This window comes from Rhinolophus hipposideros, assembly GCF_964194185.1.
Source record: "Rhinolophus hipposideros genome assembly, chromosome: 22".
Lineage (NCBI taxonomy): Eukaryota > Metazoa > Chordata > Mammalia > Chiroptera > Rhinolophidae > Rhinolophus > Rhinolophus hipposideros.
The window spans coordinates 29,403,838-29,422,365 of NC_138068.1; the positions used below are offsets into that span (position 1 = coordinate 29,403,838).

The following is an 18,528-nucleotide window of genomic DNA, read 5'->3' on the forward strand; positions in this document are numbered from 1 at the left end:
TATAATCAACAAACATTCATCGCCCACCTAACTTAAAAACTACAAAAAGTGGACAAATCAAGATAAAGTCTTCATTCTCAAGGAGACTATAATTCAGACAGATGATGATATATACAAATAACTATAGTACAAGATAGAATGTGATACCCCTTCATTTGTTCATTTCACAAGTATTTGTTGAACATCCTTTATGTGTCATGGAAGTATGGAGGAAAGGGGATGTCTTATTTATTAAGTTTGTAAGGAGTGTCAGGAATCACTTCAAGCTCTTTATCTACCAATTATCTTGCATAAACCTCAGGACAAATCTTTGAGTCTATATTATCCCCATTAGACAGTGAGAAAACTGAGTCTTTGAATGGTCAAATAACTTTATCACTTTGAGAAGGAAGTAATGAGAAGTAAAGCTGACGTCTTGATGCTAATCTTGGCTCATTCATTGAATTATTCAATTAGCACACATTTACTGAGCCTTGCTGCCCCTGTCCACCCTTGAACTACAGAGTAGAAAGCTGCCATTCTTCTCCTCCTGGGGCTGTCAGTATAGCTGAATCTTCTCTGTGATGAAGGATGTCATGAAGGCTTTTGAAGAAGAAAGTGGCATTCAAGCTGTTTTAGGAATGCTGCAGAATAGAGGGTTGGATGAGGGACAGATTAGAGTCAGCTGGCATTGAAGGACTAAGAGAAAACAATGTTCTAAGTAGTTTATCAGAAAGCATTAATGAACACATATTCTGGACCTGCCTTTATGCAAGACGCGGGGAGATATGTAAACAAAGTGAAGGTCATGCTCTTTGAACTTAGAAAGCCAACATCCAGCTTGACCAAGGAACGTGACATTCTGGTTAAGGATCTAGAACATTTCTTCCTCCTTTGTGTTATGATCAGGAACCATTGTGAAGGGTATCTTTTGACAAAGCAATGTGGCAGTGCACCGATAAAATGCAATGAATATCTTTCCTACACTCTAGAACCTCTAACCCTAATTGATAAATTAGCCCTTACACAAATCTAATGGAAAGATTCCAAGCCTGTGTTTAAGAAACTAAGATTCTAATGTGGATTCTGTCTTCAGGTAGCCATGTCAACTTAAAAGGACTGTTTAACCTCACTGGGTCGAAGTTTATCTATCCTGTTAAATAATAAAACTGAACAGAACAGTGACGAGTAAATAAATTGCAGACGTGAGAATATTTTGAAAAACTGAAAGTGCTAAATCCAAGTTAGGTGTTGTTATTATGAACTTTCATACAAAACCATCTTAACAAGTTCAACTTAATAAAGAGGGACCTACAGGGACACAGAAAGCCATAACAGCTGGGTAATGGTATTCATCTGCAAGGCTGCTGAGAAGAGCCATTTAGTGGAGATTATCACACAATATCTTGAACTTGTATTTGTTCATATGGTAATAGAACAGTTTTTGCAATCAAGGTAGAATAAGAATGTGTGATACTTTTCAATCTCAGATAAAATAATGCATGAGAACATATATAGAATGTACTGACTCTAGCATTAGCAAAGAAATTGATAAAATAAAGAAACCACAAAGTTCATATTCTATACAAAAACACAGTTAGTTGACAAATGTAATAGGAAAGCTTGTGCCCAAGCAAAGATAACTGAAAAGGGAAAATTTAATAGACTATCTCTGAAAGCAGGCAAATAGATTTTGGTGAGCCATGGGATATTAAAGCCATCTGCACTTACTTTCTCTGAATTCACAGTCACAGCACCAGGAATAGACATGAGCCAAGGAAATAGCTTCCCAGTGCTGTGCTTGGAAGTGACATAAGGAGGTGCTAAGTAAGCCATTGGACCAGTAGCTTTCCAACATGCTTTGGTGTCATTACATTAAAAGTGGGGATTGAATGATGATGAATGGATTCTCAGCCACCTAACCCTGGTGACGTCCATACATTTGAGTGCCAGATCCTGCCTAATTGACATTTGGCTCAGTAGAGTGAGGCTGGTGGCCGTGCTAGCTGGCAGACACCTTGTCCACTTTGCCCATCTCAACTGTTTGATGCTCTCTGTGGATTTATAGGCCATCTATCTTTCAAGGCAGAATTTGTAGAGAAGTCTCTGTGTTTCCGGGATTTGAAAGATGTTTCTCGCCTGTGTTGGGCTATTTTTATTTCTTTAAGCTAACCTACATATTTCTTCTGTTTAGCATTTCTTTTGTCCTCACATTGACAAAGATTTTGTTGCATTTTATTTGTCTTCCTAAAAGTTAGACTCAGGGCTTGGAGAATAAAAAATCCTAGAGGACGCCTTTAAATTACTTGCAAAGACTAACATGTAAATTCAGTCTGGAAAAGAATTTTCGACTGTGATAGACAAATCCAAATCACAGAGCTAATCCTCACGCCTCTGCCAGATGGATCATTTGTCCTGCCTGAGCCCAGCTTCTTTTAACAGAAAGATTAAAGTAGCACATTTTAGTGAGATAAGTAAATCATGGGGAAAAAAACTCTTCCTTGATACATTCAAGACTATTTTTAGGACTAATCCAGGGTGCCCTGATTGACTGCCACAGAGGTAGGACCCTCTCCTTTCCATCATTCATGTCCCTTATCCAAGCCAGTGCTGGGTAAGTTATGCAGATAAACATCATCGATTGTACTCACCACTCTCTCTCCTTCAGTTGCCCTGGCATGGGCTCCAGATCCAGCTCTCACACTAAGTACCCCTGTGACCTCAGACACTTACCTCTCTGAGCCGCTGTCTGTTCAACTGAAAAATGGGAGTTTAAAAGTACCTCTCTTGTCTGATTTCTGTGCCTGGCACAGAGTCAGTGCTCAAATAATGGTAGCTGATTATTATTATTATTATTATTATTATTATTATTATTATTACTACTACTATTTACCTTATCCTAGTACAAGATTATGTGTGGTGTCTTCTACAGCAGCATAGTATTGTGGTTAATGGCTTGGTACATGAAGCCTGACTACCTTGGTTCAAATCCCAATTTATCCACTTACCAGCTGGGTGACCTTGAGCAAACTACTTGCCTCTGGTTGCTCATCTATAAAATAGGCATAAAAGCAGTACCCGCTTCATAGTTATTATGAGGATGAAACAAGTTGATATCTGCATATAGCGAGCAATATATAAAGGTTTGTTAGATGATACACTGAATGGAAATACATTAAATTCATGAAGCTCTTCAAAGGCTGACTCTCTCTCTTTCTTCCTTTCCTATCCTGCTCCTACTTATGCAATTTATTTCCCTTAAAGTCAGAATCCATTATCAAAACTAAAAAACAAACAAACCAAATGACTATGTTTGTAAACACAGCCAGCCACATTTTCTCTCCTTGAGCCTCCGCAGCGTTTTTTTTTTTTTTTTTTCTTAAACACTTTGCCGCTGCTGCTTCACATATTCTTTTAGGACAAGCTCAGAAACAGTTCCATGTTGGTGTTTTGATGCTACGATGGGGTGATTTCTAAGGTAACTCCCTCCTCCCTCCCAGTAAAAAACCGCGTACTCAGCAGGAAAGAGCCTGACTTCAAGGCACCTTAGTAATGTGCCATGAATTCTATTTAGAGATTAGCTTTCATCCACCATGCTGTACTTTTTCCTTCTCCTAAATCACTGAGCTCATGTAAAGTATCATGAGAGAGTATGGTGCAGAATACTCACCATCAGAAGTTTTAGGGCAGTGAGGAGCATCAGCTTGTTCCCTGACCTATGGAAAGTCACTTTAGTGTGTAGGTGAGGGCCTATGGATTTACTTCATGTACTTGTGACTTTAAAAAGAAATTCTACCAGAGCTGATCAAAGATGTTAAAAGGAGAGGGTATTGACAGGGCAGTTAACTTGCCCTGTGTAATGTAATGAAGTACAGTAACTCTTCTATTGTTTAAGGATTGATTTGCCCTATTCTGAATAATCCTAGTCCCTTCTTCTGGTCTATTCTGATGGCTTTAAACATTTAAACATTGACATTAGACACTGTTTGATTAGCACTTCTGCCAGGGGCTAGGCAGAAGGAGGGAATAAAGATAAAACCTGCAATCTCTCCAGGATTCTTGGTTGGGACTCAGCTCTCTACAATCTCTCTGTGATTCTTAAGTGCAGTTGTTGACCATAATGTAACATCAGTCAAAACCAGACCAATCCCCTTGGTTCTGGTCTGTAAGCTTTTAAGCTCTTATTGCTTTTCTTCGATATTTTTCGTCTTAATCCTTCCTTTGCAGTGTCATTAGCAGTGTCACTGGCTAAACTCAGAATTGCCATTTTTAGTTCTCTATGATACAAATTAGTTTCAGGGATTTAGTTGCCAAGGTAATACACAAAACCATTTATGATATGTATTAATACATAAATGTTAATATTTTTTCAAACCCAATAGTCATTCTTTCAGCTAATATTTATTGAGCACTTATGTGTCAGTCACTCACTGTTCTGTGTTCTGAGGATCAGCAATAAATTGATGAGAGTCCTGTCTGCTGGCTGGACTTTTCACTGAATGCCTGCCTCTCTTTGCTGGAGGCTTCCTTTGACTCCTGGAGCCCTGTCTCTCTCCCTCCAGCTTCCTCTCCCCTTAGGTGGGACAACCTGCAAGTAGTTGTTTTACTCTATTTGTTAGCGGTTCCCCAATGAGATTAAATTTCAGTTGCCTACCGTGGTGATTTGCTTGATAATGCATTATTATTGATTGTTTTCCCCACTTCCCACCAGTGTTTTCAAGAGACCACCTTTTAAATAAACTAATACCCAAATCCTGGCCTCAGGATGTGTGATTTAAGGGAAACCCAGAATAAGACACTTTGTCCTCATGAAACTTACAATCCTGTAGCAAGAGATCAAAACTAACAAACTAGTAAATATGTAGAATGACAGATGGTGATAAATGACATGGAGAAATATTAAGTAGTATATGTAATAAAAGTGCCAGCAGGACGGGTCACTACTTGCATAGGATGGTCAGGAAAGGCTTGGGAAGCCTTGATGTTATGGTGACATTTGAGGACACCATCAGTGTACTTGAAATAATTTTTCTTCCCTCTGTCTTAATTTCTTAATTTCTTAATTTCTTAAAATAGTAAGAAATTAATTAATTTCTTAATATTGAAATAACTCAGGATGGTTCCTAAGTGCTAGAAGCCTTACCTAGTGTCTGTGCGTCAAAGGAGGAATCTTGTATTTGGTCATCAACCCCAGTACAACCTCATTTCTTTCTGGTCTTGGCCATTGCTCATCCTTTTCAGAACCATAGGTTCATCCACATGTTTGCTAGTCATGGGTGAACCACGAAGGAACTCTCTAAGATCAAACCCCGGTTCATCTATTTAGACCTTCCAGACAACTCTGCTCCTGCTGGTTCTGGCCACTGGGGAACACCATGGCTTGTAATTTTCTGGAGCCTCCCTTGGGAAAGGAGCCATAAGCTTCTCTCTTTAAGACATCGAACTTGTCTGGGACTTCCCCTAAATATGGGGCCAAGGAAGCCTTGGTAGAAAAGTGGCTTCAAAGCCAAGCAGAAAATGTACCCTTTAGTTCTCCCTTCTTTGCCATCACTTCCTTCCCTGAGGCAAATTTAGAATATTTTGTTGCTGCCTGTAGTGGAGAAGAGTGAGAAGGACTTTGGAATAATAAGGGAGGAAATATTTGCTAAATACTGCCAATTATTGCAGTACAAATACAATATGCAATTTATTTCAGCTGCCTTAGAATTGAGTTCCAGAAGTCTCCATATTATTTTTTTTTAAGATTTGATTGTATAATTTATCCAGCAGTGCTTTGAACTCAAATTGTAACTTTACATAAAAGAGTTGGGAAACAGAACTACAAATCTGGACATCTTTTCTGCTGATGGAATGAGGTCATGAGGGACATATCCATGACCACATGAAGGGAGTTGGTCAACTCAGCGACACTCATAAAATCAAAGGTTGATTTGACTCATGACTCCTGAAGAAGCTAGGGGGTGTTGACAGATCCTTACACATACTACCATACCTGTTCCACAAAGCAGCCTGTGAGGTTGGCAGAAAAACCAAGAGGTCCAAGAAACTTCCCACCTGATAAGTACCTGAAAGCTCAAGCTACCGCTCTGACTCTGACTACACTCTGCCTGGAAAAAGATGTAATGAGGAAAATCGGACAGATAAATTATCCATGTAGTGCCATCTGTAGGTGAGATATTAGCCACTACATACTTTTCATTCAAGATATAAATAAAATAAAACCAGTGAACCCCATGTTAGGTCCCCAACCAGGCAAAGCAGGTCTAAGACAGAAAACCTTTGTTCTATGACATAAATCCCTCCTGATTTAATTTTACCTGAAAATACTAGGGTCAAAGTATAACACCTGTAAAATATGACTTTTAAAAGGTAATCAACAAAAATGTCTGCATTATAGTATAATAGAAAAATCATGGAACTTTAGGACAAATATGGTGAACTGAATATATTTATCTAATTAAACTCTTGAAATTACACTAAAATTGCATTAAAAGAGATATTATTTTAAAGGCATAACTGGCAAGGGTGAGGATAATAGAATAAGAGACAAAAATTACATGATTTGGGCAGTAACTATGTTTACAGCTAAACAGATCAAAGAAAACTGATCATGTGTCATCCATGTGAAAAGCTGGGAACCAACCTGAGTTATTCTATGAAAACCTTAAAAGTCTCAGAAATTGATGGTGCTAGGGTCCTATGGAAGTTCGTTTGAAGGTAAGGTCTAAAATAAGGAGGATTGATTAACAGCTGTTTAAGGAATAGTTAGAACTCCCACCTGGGAGAAGACTAAAGGTATATTTTGTGGAGACAAGAGAACAGAGAGTTTAAGATGACTCAAACCCAAGGGAAGACACTGCTACTATTTTGGAAGCAAGGAGATAAAGTGATCGTAAGCATACTAAGTGCTGAGGCCTCCAGCCTTCTTTCCCCATTTGGCTCTGGAATGATGGCATTCAGGTCCTTACTCTCTTGGCAAATGATTAAACAGATCTTCTCTCGGGACTCTGATCACCCAAGAAGAAAGGCCAAAAAGTAATGACATTATGGGTTACTTCAAAGGGACAAAGACTGATCCCTCTACAAAGATGCCTTATTAACTCTCTTAATTTTCATGGCATCAGATGCATTAAAAAATTTAACATGTACCAAAATTAACGTAAAATAGATCGAAGACCTAAACATAAGGCCTGAAACAATAAACTGCATAGAAGAAAACATAGGTGTTAAACTTATGGACCTTGGGTTCAAAGAGCATTTTATAAATTTGACTCCAAAGCAAGGGAAGTAAAAGCTAAAATAAATGAATGGGACTACATCCAACTAAAAAGCTTCTGCACAGTAAAAGAGACCATCGACAAAATAAACAGGTGACCAACAGAATGGAAGAAGATTTTTGCAAACAACACCTCCAATAAGGGGCTAATATCCAAAATATACAAGGAACTCATACAACTCAACAACAAAAAAAAACAAAAAATCCAATTAAAAAATGGGCAGAGGACCTGAAGACGCATTTCTCCAAAGAGGACATAAAATGGCAAATAGACATATGAAAAAATGCTCAACATCACTAATCATCAGAGAAATGCAAATAAAAACCACAATGAGATATCACCTCACCCCAGTTAGAATGTCTATCATCAACAAGACAAATAGTAACAAGTGTTGGAGAGGCTGTGGAGAAAAAGGAACCCTCATACACTGTTGGTGGGAATGCAGATTGCTGCAGCCACTATGGAAGGCAGTGTGGATGTTCCTCAAAAAATTATGAATAGAATTACCATATGACCCAGCAATATCTCTCTTGGGTATCTACCAAAAAAATCTGAAATCATTTATCCATAAAGACAAGTGTGCTCCTATGTTCATTGCAGCTTTGTTTACAGTGACCAAGACATGGAAACAACCAAAGTGTCCTTTGATAGATGAATGGATAAAGAAGTTGTGGTATATATACACAATGGAATACTATTCAGCAGTAAGAAAAGATGATATAGGAACATTTGTGACAACATGGATGGATCTTGAGAATATAATGCTTAGAGAAATAAGTCAGACAGAAAAAGGAGAGAACCATATGATTTCACTGATATGTGGTATATAAACCAAAAACAACAAAAGAACTGGACAAACAAATAAACAAACAAATACTCATAGACACAGATAATAGTCTAGTGGTTACCAGAGGGTAAGGGAGGAGGAGGATGGTAGGTGAGGGTAAAGGTTATCAAATATATGGTGATGGAAAGAGAACTGACTCTGGGTGATGAACACACAATGTGATATATTGATGATGTATTACAGAATCGTACACCTGAAATCTATGTAACTTTACTAACAATTGTCATCCCAATAAACTTTAATTTAAAAAAAAAATCAGCTCTTAGTCCACCGATTTGAAATGTAAACAGACAATTAAGTATTACTAGACATATGAGGAAAACTTCTAGAAAAAGTAGCAATAAGCAGGAAAAATAACTGTGGGAAAAACAATGACTATGTGGTGAGAAGTTTAAATATACATATATCATTAAATCTTTAGAAAATAGCAGCATATTGCACCTAAAGAAAAGAACACAATGCTATTTTTTAACAAAATGTCACAGAACAAAAGTGGCTCTTAGACATTAAAAAGAAGGTAGCAGAAACAAAATGCTCAAAGAAGTGTTGAAAAAGTTGAAGAAATCTCTCAGAGAGTAGAACAAAGAAATAAAATGAATAATTGGAGACAGAATGTATAAAAATTTAAAATTTTGCCTGTATTCCAGAAAGAGAAAACAGAGGAAGTAATCATAGATGTAATTCATGAAAATTTTCCCAAATAGAAGGATAATAGCTTTCAGGTTGAAACGTCTCAAAAGGTACCCAGCACAGAGGATAAAGATAAACCTATACCAAAGTATATCATTGTGAAATTTCAAGAAACTGGGACTATTCTAGAAATTTCCAAAGAGAAAAAAGAAAACAGGACACATTTCTGTTTTGAGGATGACAAATCACTAAGTCTTCAAACCTCTTAACAATCACACCTAGAACACTATACCTAGCTAAACTAGCAATTGAGTATGCAAATTGTCATGAAGCCAGTTTTAGACATTCAAGGCTCAAAAAAGTTAACACTTATGAACCCTTTCTCAGGAAGTTACTTACAAATGACCTCTCACTAAAATGAAAAAGCTAACTATGAAAGAGGAAAACATTGTATACAAAAAATAAAAGAAATTTAATACAGAGTAGAAGTAAAAGAAATGAAAATTAATCAATAGAGATTGAAGTAGGTCATTAGGCTCCAAGAAAGACCCTCAAGAAAATTAAACTGGGAAAATATTTGTTCGGTTTGAACATATTCCAATGAGGTTTACATAACTGGTGGAGATTTGGAAGTTGCATTAGTTATGTGCAAAGAAATTAAGCAAAGGACAAAACAAGACAATTATTAACTACAGGGAAAATTAAAAATCGTGCATGAAAGGAAAAATAATATTTGGTTTACTATATGACTTAGCCTTGAGTAGAATATATCTTCATGATAAGTACTGCTTACCAATAAAACTAAATTATAATATAACTATCTCGAAAGGATGGGAAGAATGTGTATATGTACTGTGGGGTAAAGAGAAGAAAGAGTAATATCTTCATCTCCCATCAAAGGAATCAAAAAATTAGTAATACAAACATATTACTTTGAGATACAGAAGTAAATATCAAAAACATCACCTAAAAGATTTGGAAGCATTTGCTTCTACCCAAGGAAAAATGAGGGAGCTTGTTTCTACCAGCTAGTCTAGTACAACTAGTTCTGGCTATAGAAATAGATCTATATTTAGAAAACAACCCTAGCCAGTCGCTTATGGATCATGATGTTTTCCCCATAGTCATCTCCTGTATCCTGGCATCAAGAGCAAATCATATGGGGCATCTTAACTTCACCTTGGCCACTCCACCCACTGGCCATTCTCAGCTTCTTACCATTCCTTCCTTCTAAATTCAGCCCAATAGCAATCAAAATTGGGTGATTTTCCTCCATCTTCTGCCCAACTTTGGCAACAGAAAGGTGAAAGAGAAATTGTAGCACAACTGGACCAAAATGAGTTGATTATCTCTAAGGATTCCTGAAATTTAAATCTTAAAAAAGCCAGCTATGTGGCCATCATGAAGTTATTATGTTTGTCTGCTACCTGAGCACATTGCTCTGACTCCAAACTCTTTAGCTATGTCTATGTTAGGACACTATTAAATAAGTAGAAACGTGAACTGCACATCAACAGGCACCAAGAAGGAATTTTCCATGATACGTTTTATAAATGCTTAAAGGTCGGGACTCTGATGGACACTCCAAAAAGGAGTGTCCTAGCTCCAGGGTAAGTTCAACATCTGTTGTTCTTCCTGGAGAGATGTGAGCTGAAACATCTTTTCCCAGATGCCAGGAACAGAATGATCAAGCTGGAACATCCCATTGGAAGTAGGTTTTCTAGACCTTGATAGATAAAGGGGTCAGGACCTGAGAAGATGGGAGAACCAGTCCACAAAGCTCTTTAGACAATTCTTATGTTCTATCTCCAGAGTTCCCTTTTCTGGACACAAATCCTCCTCATGCTTGGTTGCTCCCAAGATCTGTGGGATTACCTCAAGTTTAGAAAAAGCACTGGAGTAGCTCTTACTCCAGTAAATTATTCAAAGACCTTTGCATGCACTTGTAAGCATGAAAATACATCCATTTGATTGTCAGTGGATCTGCACGGTTTTAAACCATCCCTGGAATGTACTGCTTTTGTCACAGCAGAATTTCGAATTTCTGTCTTCCTGACGTGTTCTGGAGGCCACCAGCGGAGCCTCAGTCATTATCTACCCCCAGGGGGAGGGGGGAGGCATAAGGAGGCAAAGGCCCAGTTGTTACCCATGGCATTTGTGCAAAGCCATGTGACATTTGAGAGTTTCTTTGCACAAATGCCAAATGAAGTGTGAGGAGACATATAAATGGCAATCGGGGACCATCATTTTGTCATGCCTCTTTCCTCTTGTGTCTCTTTGAATATTATTTTTCCCCATTAAAGTCAAATCTTTTCACTTTTGCATCACCAGTTTCCTTCTTTGTTGAACACCAGAACTTCTTTTAATGGAAAACTTCATAGAGCAGTTTTTTGTTTTTGTTTTTCATTCCTTGAGGGATTTATAGTTTTCCTGCTTTGGCTTTAAGTGTTTCAAACAATATATATGCTTATGAAGATCTTTAGGTGACATTATATGAGCCACATATTCAATTGGAAGCATATCGATATTTTATTAAGAAAATATGTAACAGACTTTATTTTTAGCCTTTGCCAGCTGGCCTTATCCTTCTGAACTTAACTTCTTTTCCTGTTGATTTTATTCCAGAAAATTGTAGCATTGCTTTTAATTGTGGTTTGATGTTTCATAATCACATTTTGTTTTAATATAGCTAGTAATCATCCCTAATATATAAAACCACTTGAATTCATAGAATTTTAGAGCTGGAAGAGACTTAAGAGCCCATATAGTTTATTCATCTGATGGTTGAGGAATTTGTCCCTAATCAGTTGCTGCTGGCAGGAATGGAAGCTGGATTTCTTGTGCTGTTACTAATTTGTTTAGCAAAGCAATGTTTTTTTCTATCTCAATTCTCCAGGTTTTTCATTTTTCTGTGCTCCTCAGTGGACCAGCAAAAAAAAAAAAATAAGCAGTTTTGCAAAAATAGTGCAAGGTTGGTGGAAAAGGACTGATGCATTTAAGTTAGCAGCAGCAAATATTCGGCTGTATGTTATATGCAACAAAGGAAAATGCTGTATGTAAGGTTCTGTTTTCTGTCCCAAAGCATTTACTGGTCAGAACTATTTTTGGCAATGAATTCCAGACTCCTTAGGTAACACCTTTCAAATTATAAACCAGCTACACCTTATCCTCACTTTTTCATTGGCTTTTCTTGAGTTTGACCTATCTCTGCCTAGTCATTTGATGCATGAAAATCTTGCACATTTGCTCTTCTAGTTAGCAAGGCAAAGCTTTGGGGTTGAAGGTCGTTCCCAGTGTCTGCTCACCTACAGTCTGCAATCATATTCTGAACTATACTCTAAACTCATTCATTATTCTTAGTCCAGGTTAGGTCAATTTATCACTGGGGATTTTTAAATTATTTAATATGATTAATTGTAAATAAGTCTCATAAACACTGATTCCCCTAACTCTGTTTTTTACTGACTTTAATCTATGCTTTAAAAATGTTAAAATTTTCAATTCCTATGAAATAATAAAAGTAGAGAAGATAACCCGAAAGTTATGTTTAATTGACTTATAGGACATTAACCAGCTTTGTATTCAATTTACCAATATTTTTCTAAGTTTTGGAATATTATTTATTTGAGAGGGTTGCTAGTACTCATATATGTATGCATTAGTGTCTCACGATGTTTTGAAATGGCTTTGTCATCTTGTTTCCTTATTAATGAATTAAATAAAACTTTGACACACATTTTTTGGCATGTTGCAAATTACAACTTGACTTTAATTATAATATCCTCATTTGAGAATGACAAATACATATCTTGTATACTCCCACTTTTCTGTCCTATATCTATGACAGACATCAGAATTCATCAGAAGCATGGTTCAAAAACCCTCTCAACACAAGGACCCATAATGTGCTAGAGGCGATAAATGGGAATTGATGCTGAAGTTCAAATTAATTCATCATGTCTGCCATATTGGCATATGTTTTGTTTTCATTGCCTTTAAAAGTTGCTGATGAGGCAAAATAATATTTATTCTTGCACGATAACAGACACAAACTGACAACCTCAGGGTCAAATTCAGCATCATAAAGACAGTACTTTTGGTCACACAATATTTTATTGCTGTCATTTGCATGCCTTTGAGGTGTACACTTGCAAGTTTTCCACCCCTCCACAGTTCTTTGGTGCACAAATTATTCCAGCAGTCACATTACTTTTCTTTACTGACCCTTAAAGATATTTGTATTTATCGCCAGTCCTCTGAGGAATAGCTGTAGTTAGAGATTGAGTTGTATGAAGTTGCCATTTGCATAGGTTAAAAATGCCGAGTATTAGCAATTTCATATGATTCTACCTAATCAGAAAAAAAAGAATGTAACAAAATTAGGGCATCCTTGGTAATCTGCCAGCTTTAAAACAATCCCTTTTCTATTTTGAATCACTAATCATCAAAGAGAAGTTCTGACATCTACTGCACACAAAGCATTGTGGTAGATTCGAGGGATGACAGTCATAAATGCACACCCTGCTTTGGAGGAGTTCACACCTGGTTTTCAAGGTGTGAACTATCTTATTTTCTATTAGATTATAAGCTCTTTGAAGGCAGAGGCTGTGCTTTACTGTGCTGTGTTTTTCTATTACATGGCAGACGCTGAATAAATCTTTGTTAAATAAATGGAAGGTAATGAGAGAGGGGAGAAGGAAAGAAAGGGGGGAGGGCGGGAAGAAAGAATGGACACTAGTTAGAGATGAAGCTAACAAATTAAAATTGACTTGTTGTAGGAAAAAATAATACTACAAAGAAATTCTAATTTTTTAAAAATTTACCTTTAAATGAGTTTTATAATATAAAATATTTTTTAAAGCCATCTATTGAAATGGTTCTTAGTGGTATTGACTTTGGTTTGTTTCCAAAAATTGAAACCACTCTGAAATGTTACATGAATTCCACCATAAATGAATTTTTGAAGGAAGGCTTCAAAGGCAGTAACAAAAGTGATTTCATCAATAGCAGCATGACTGGAACGATCACTCTGTTAGATAATTGTTATTTGGAGGTAAAAATTAGGTATCTATTAGAAAGTGATCACACAAATATACCAAGGTGAGGACTTTTTTTTGTCACATTTCTTATTTCTAATGCAACAGACTTAGCACTTTTTCCTTTTGTCACTATTAAAATTATCAAGGTATGTATTAGAGTTGATTTTCATAGTGTGAATAATTGTTCCTATTTAAAACTTTGGTTAGGAAGATTTTTCTTTTTATAGAACTCAGCTCCTCTCATCAAGAGTCAATAACCCAAGTTCTTTTTTCATTTATTTATTCCTGAAAGATATTAAGTTACTTATCTATAATGTTTCCAGACCTGGGAAAAGTACTCATCAGTCGTTTTGAGAAATTTACTGGATGTGAAAAGATTTATGCTGTGGTAAATAATCAATTCTATTTACAGATGACACACCTCTTACCATTCAAGAATAAATAATGCTCAATTTTTTTAAAAAAAATACAATTATTAGAAATCATGTTTTTACCTATAAGTTTGGTGGAGGGGTGAGGAGAAGAAAAACCACTTATGAGTCAATTGCTAGTACTTTAAAAATTGGTTATGTGTACTAGAAGCCTTAAAACTATGTATAGGCTTTGGACCAGCAATTCTATTTCTGGGAATTTATCCTACGGAAATAATTAAGAGTTGGTACAAAGAGTTTATAATATATTGTTCATTAATGTAAACAAAGGAGGCTACTAAATATCATTGCATCCATATAGAATAATAATACACACATATTTTTCCTCTGGAAGCATACATACCTAAGATTTTAACAATAGTTACCTCTGAAAGAAAAGTTGGGCATGTTCAGAAAGTTTTATTTTTCCTCTTTGCTTATTTTACTTCCTAATTTTTCTTCAGTGAACATATACCACTTTTATATTACTACAAAGCTATTTCAACAAGAAAAAAATAGTTAAGATGGCTCTCTCTATGTATTTTATAAAAATACTATGATAAAGATAAAGAATTATCTCAATATTTACCATTAGTTACCTCAGGAAGGTTACCACAGAAGAAAAATGTCCAAGTAGGATCTGACTAAACTAAAATGTGAATCATAGTTCTTCAATTTGAAGTAAAGTTATTCTAAGTAAGAAATAGAAAGATCTTTCTCATCAGCATTTGATTTTTTATTCCTAAGATAGATTCATGTGCAGTTTTTATTTTCTGTTTCAGGAAAAAAGATCATTCTTTGAAAACACTTTCACTTCACTTTAAATAATAAAACCACTTGTGAATAACTTTTTTGATTATAAAAGTAACATATATTTGTAATAAAAATTTGGAAAATCACCCCTAATTCTATTACCCAGAGATAAGCACTAATAATTTCATGTCCATCCATGAAGTTGATAACCATTCTTATATTTAAAAACAGGAGGTTGGTATTTAGGTACTTAAAAGCTTCTGAAAGTCAGTGAAGCTCATGTAACTACATTTTTCTCTCTTATCTGTGGCATTCGGAGATAATTGTAGTGAAATAGAATAATCCTAGACTACTGTTTACCCACATTAAAATGCAATTGTGGCTATTGTCTTCTACCTTGGATGCTACCAGAGCTTTCTTGGGGGGGAAAAAAATAAAACAATATGATACCAGCAACCCATAAAAAGAATACATTCATACTCTTCATAACTCTTAATTTCCTCCAGGACAGATATCAGTGGATGGATTTATGCGCTATCTGAATGGAGAAGAAAATGGAGTCGTTTCACCTGAGAAACTGGATTTGAATGAAGATATGTCTCAGCCCCTTTCTCACTATTTCATTAATTCCTCGCACAACACCTACCTCACAGGTACGAATTTATAGTTCTCTGAAAGTTACTTTAGCCAGTTCCACCAAGGTCTACTTTCTATCACTCATAAGTGAAAGTATATTTTCTTTTGTTTTCTGTGAAATGCCTCTGAGAACCGGGGTTCATGACCAGAGGCTCCACCCGTAAGCAGTCATATCCTTATTTGTGAAACAATATTATTTCTTCACACATATCTTTTTCAAAGTTTTTGTGTCTTCTATAATGCTTCCATGTCTGATATCTTCAGACTCATGGAATTTTTGTGTAACTGAACTCATTCTTGGTGGACTTCATGCCATTTACAATCCAACTGAGTTCTCTGGATTTATTTTATGTACAGAAAAATTCTGAAGAGCTTAATAACTTCTACACAAAGCACACTGCTAATTTGCCCAAGGTGGAACAGGGCTTTAAATATAAACAAATTGCCCTGTTAATGACAACCTTTAGTCAGTTGCAAATACAATAAAGGAGAAAAAAAAACATGTTTCCTGATTTGATCCTAAATTGAGTATTGCCATGGTTTTGAGTAGATCATTAAGTTGAAAAATATTAAAACATGTATATGCCTACATATATATGTATACATATATATCATCTCAACATAATTTAGAATTAAAGTTTTCAATAAATGAAGATTTTAATATGCTGAAAATGTTTTTATAATCAAAATATATTTCCAGAATACTTTCTGTATGGCAAAGCTCTAATCACTGGGCTTGGAAAGAATTTGTAGAAAATTTGGACAATAAAAAAGACAAAAAACACTTTTTAAAACCACACCACTCTCTTGCTTCACACAGTCCATCATCCAAAAGAATATAAGCTAGACTGACCTTAAGACCCCCAGCACAGCCAAAATCTTGGTTCTCATTTAGTATCTCTGAGTTGTAAATGCCCCTCATGCCTTGGGGGAGATTTTGATGGCTCATGGCTCATTGTCCAGGGGTATATGATTAGTGTTGCGGAGTAGACCAGCAAAGCTATCTAAATAATGACAAGAGAGATCCAGGCACTGAATATTCAGGGACATGTCCAAGAAAATCTAGGATTCAGCCATCTGGCAACTAAGCAGTTCTGTCTTCTGAATCCCTTAAGGAGGCCTATTCCTTCTGGCTCAAACACGTGTTGGTATCAAGTCCAGCCTTGGCCTGGTATCCCACATTGCATGAAAAATAGGTTAAAATAGAAATGACTCTTAAACAGAGATAGCACTGTAGCCTTCAGACAGCTGGAATGGGCTATCTCAAGATGATTCCATATAATCTGAGACCATCTAGTCAGGGTCCTATAGTCTGAGTTGTACAGTCATTTGCTCAGCAATTTGCATATTCTTCAGGAAACATGGATTGGCTCTCTGACTACTTATGGTCTATTTTGTTTCAACTGACATTATTTGCTAAGACAGATTCATGCCATGAAACTAGATTCATGTTTGACTCATTCTAAACCCTATTCTGGTCATCTCTTGCTGCATTAACAAATCATAGCAAAACTCAGTGGCATAAAAAAAGCCACCATTTTATTTTGATCAATATTCTGTATGTCAAGAATTCAGAGAGCACACAGCAAAGATGGCTTGTCTCTTTCCCTGGTGTCTTGGGCCTCAGCTGGGAAGTGAATGGCTCAGGGTAACGCAAATACCTTCCTTGCATGCTGGAATCATCTGGAGGCTTCTCTACCAACATGTCTGGCATTTGGGCTAGAATAATACAACAGCTGGGCTCAGTTAAGGCTGCTGACCCAATTGCCTACAGGAGGCCTCATCATGTGGCTTAGGTTTCCTCACAGCATGGCAGCCCCAGAATAGGTGTACTTCTTACATGGCAGCTCATGGCTGCAAGAACAAGTGTCCCAACAAACAAGGAGGACGATGAATTGCCGTTTTGCATTTAGCCTCAAAGTCCTGTGCTGTCACTTCTTTTATTATTTATTAAAACACTCACAGATTCAAAGGGAGGGGACATAGACCACAGCTCTGGAGGGAAGGAATGTCAAAATCTTTTTAGCCTTGTTTTAAAACTACTGACTTTAAGAAGAAAGTGTCCACTTAGCTCACTTCCTTGCATTCAGTTTCTTAGGCCTATTTCAAAAGTTTTGCAGCTCCCACTCAAGTTGATAAGCCTTTATAAAGGATTTCTTTTTTTCTTCTCACGTGTTCTTAATCTTATTTGGTACTATTGCCCTATTCAGCAGTCTGGTGATGCCTAGGAACCTTTCTAAGAATAGCGTTAAATATGTAAAATAAAGTACATAGGATTTAAAGGGAAATAAATTCTTCTGAAATATTTTTATCAAATATTACAAAACATTTGTGTGATGAAATAATATATATTGTATTAACACAATTAAAAATTACCATAAATAATATGTTGTGATGTTTGCAACAATTGGAATATATTAAAATATCTGTGATTTCTACTTGTGACAAAGTCACAGGTCCTGCTAGTACTATTATGGTTTGCGACTCACATTCATAACATAAGAGAATGTTAAATTTCATATGGAGGTTAAAATGAAAGATGTAATCTTTTTTCTTATTCAAGTTTGAGGAGGTTTATAAAACTTGAAGTTAAGCATCCATATCTTTGACTTGATGGGATCCTAAGAAATATAACTTCAAAGACCTTGACATGTGATGGAATCTTGCATTTATTACATAGGACCACAAGACTCTTAAAAGACATAAATGTATATACAGTTAAATTTTGGACACTGTATATGGTTTCATCTACCTGGAGGTCACTGTATGCAGTAATTTTACTAATAGTCATTTTAAGTCCAAAAATGCTTCCAATTGATTTATTTAATATAGTTTTTCTATTATTTGTCATATAATAAATGACCCAGTGATAGCAAAATGATTGAATGACAAGACTGCCTGGATATACACTCTATTATTTTCAAGTTCTTTCAGAATATATTAATTTTTCTCTTTCT

The 18,528-nt window shown here is 36.1% G+C and overlaps 1 protein-coding gene across 5 annotated transcripts in view; it reads left to right on the forward strand.

The window, feature by feature from the left end:
• The window catches only part of PLCB1 (phospholipase C beta 1), a 675,558-nt gene that overhangs the window by 487,991 nt on the left and 169,039 nt on the right, over positions 1–18,528 (forward strand). For all 5 annotated transcript variants that reach the window (XM_081034743.1, XM_081034741.1, XM_081034744.1 and 2 more), the window contains one exon: positions 15,442–15,588. In XM_081034743.1, the coding sequence (XP_080890869.1) occupies positions 15,442–15,588 (147 nt within the window). The remainder of the gene's footprint in view (positions 1–15,441; positions 15,589–18,528) is intronic.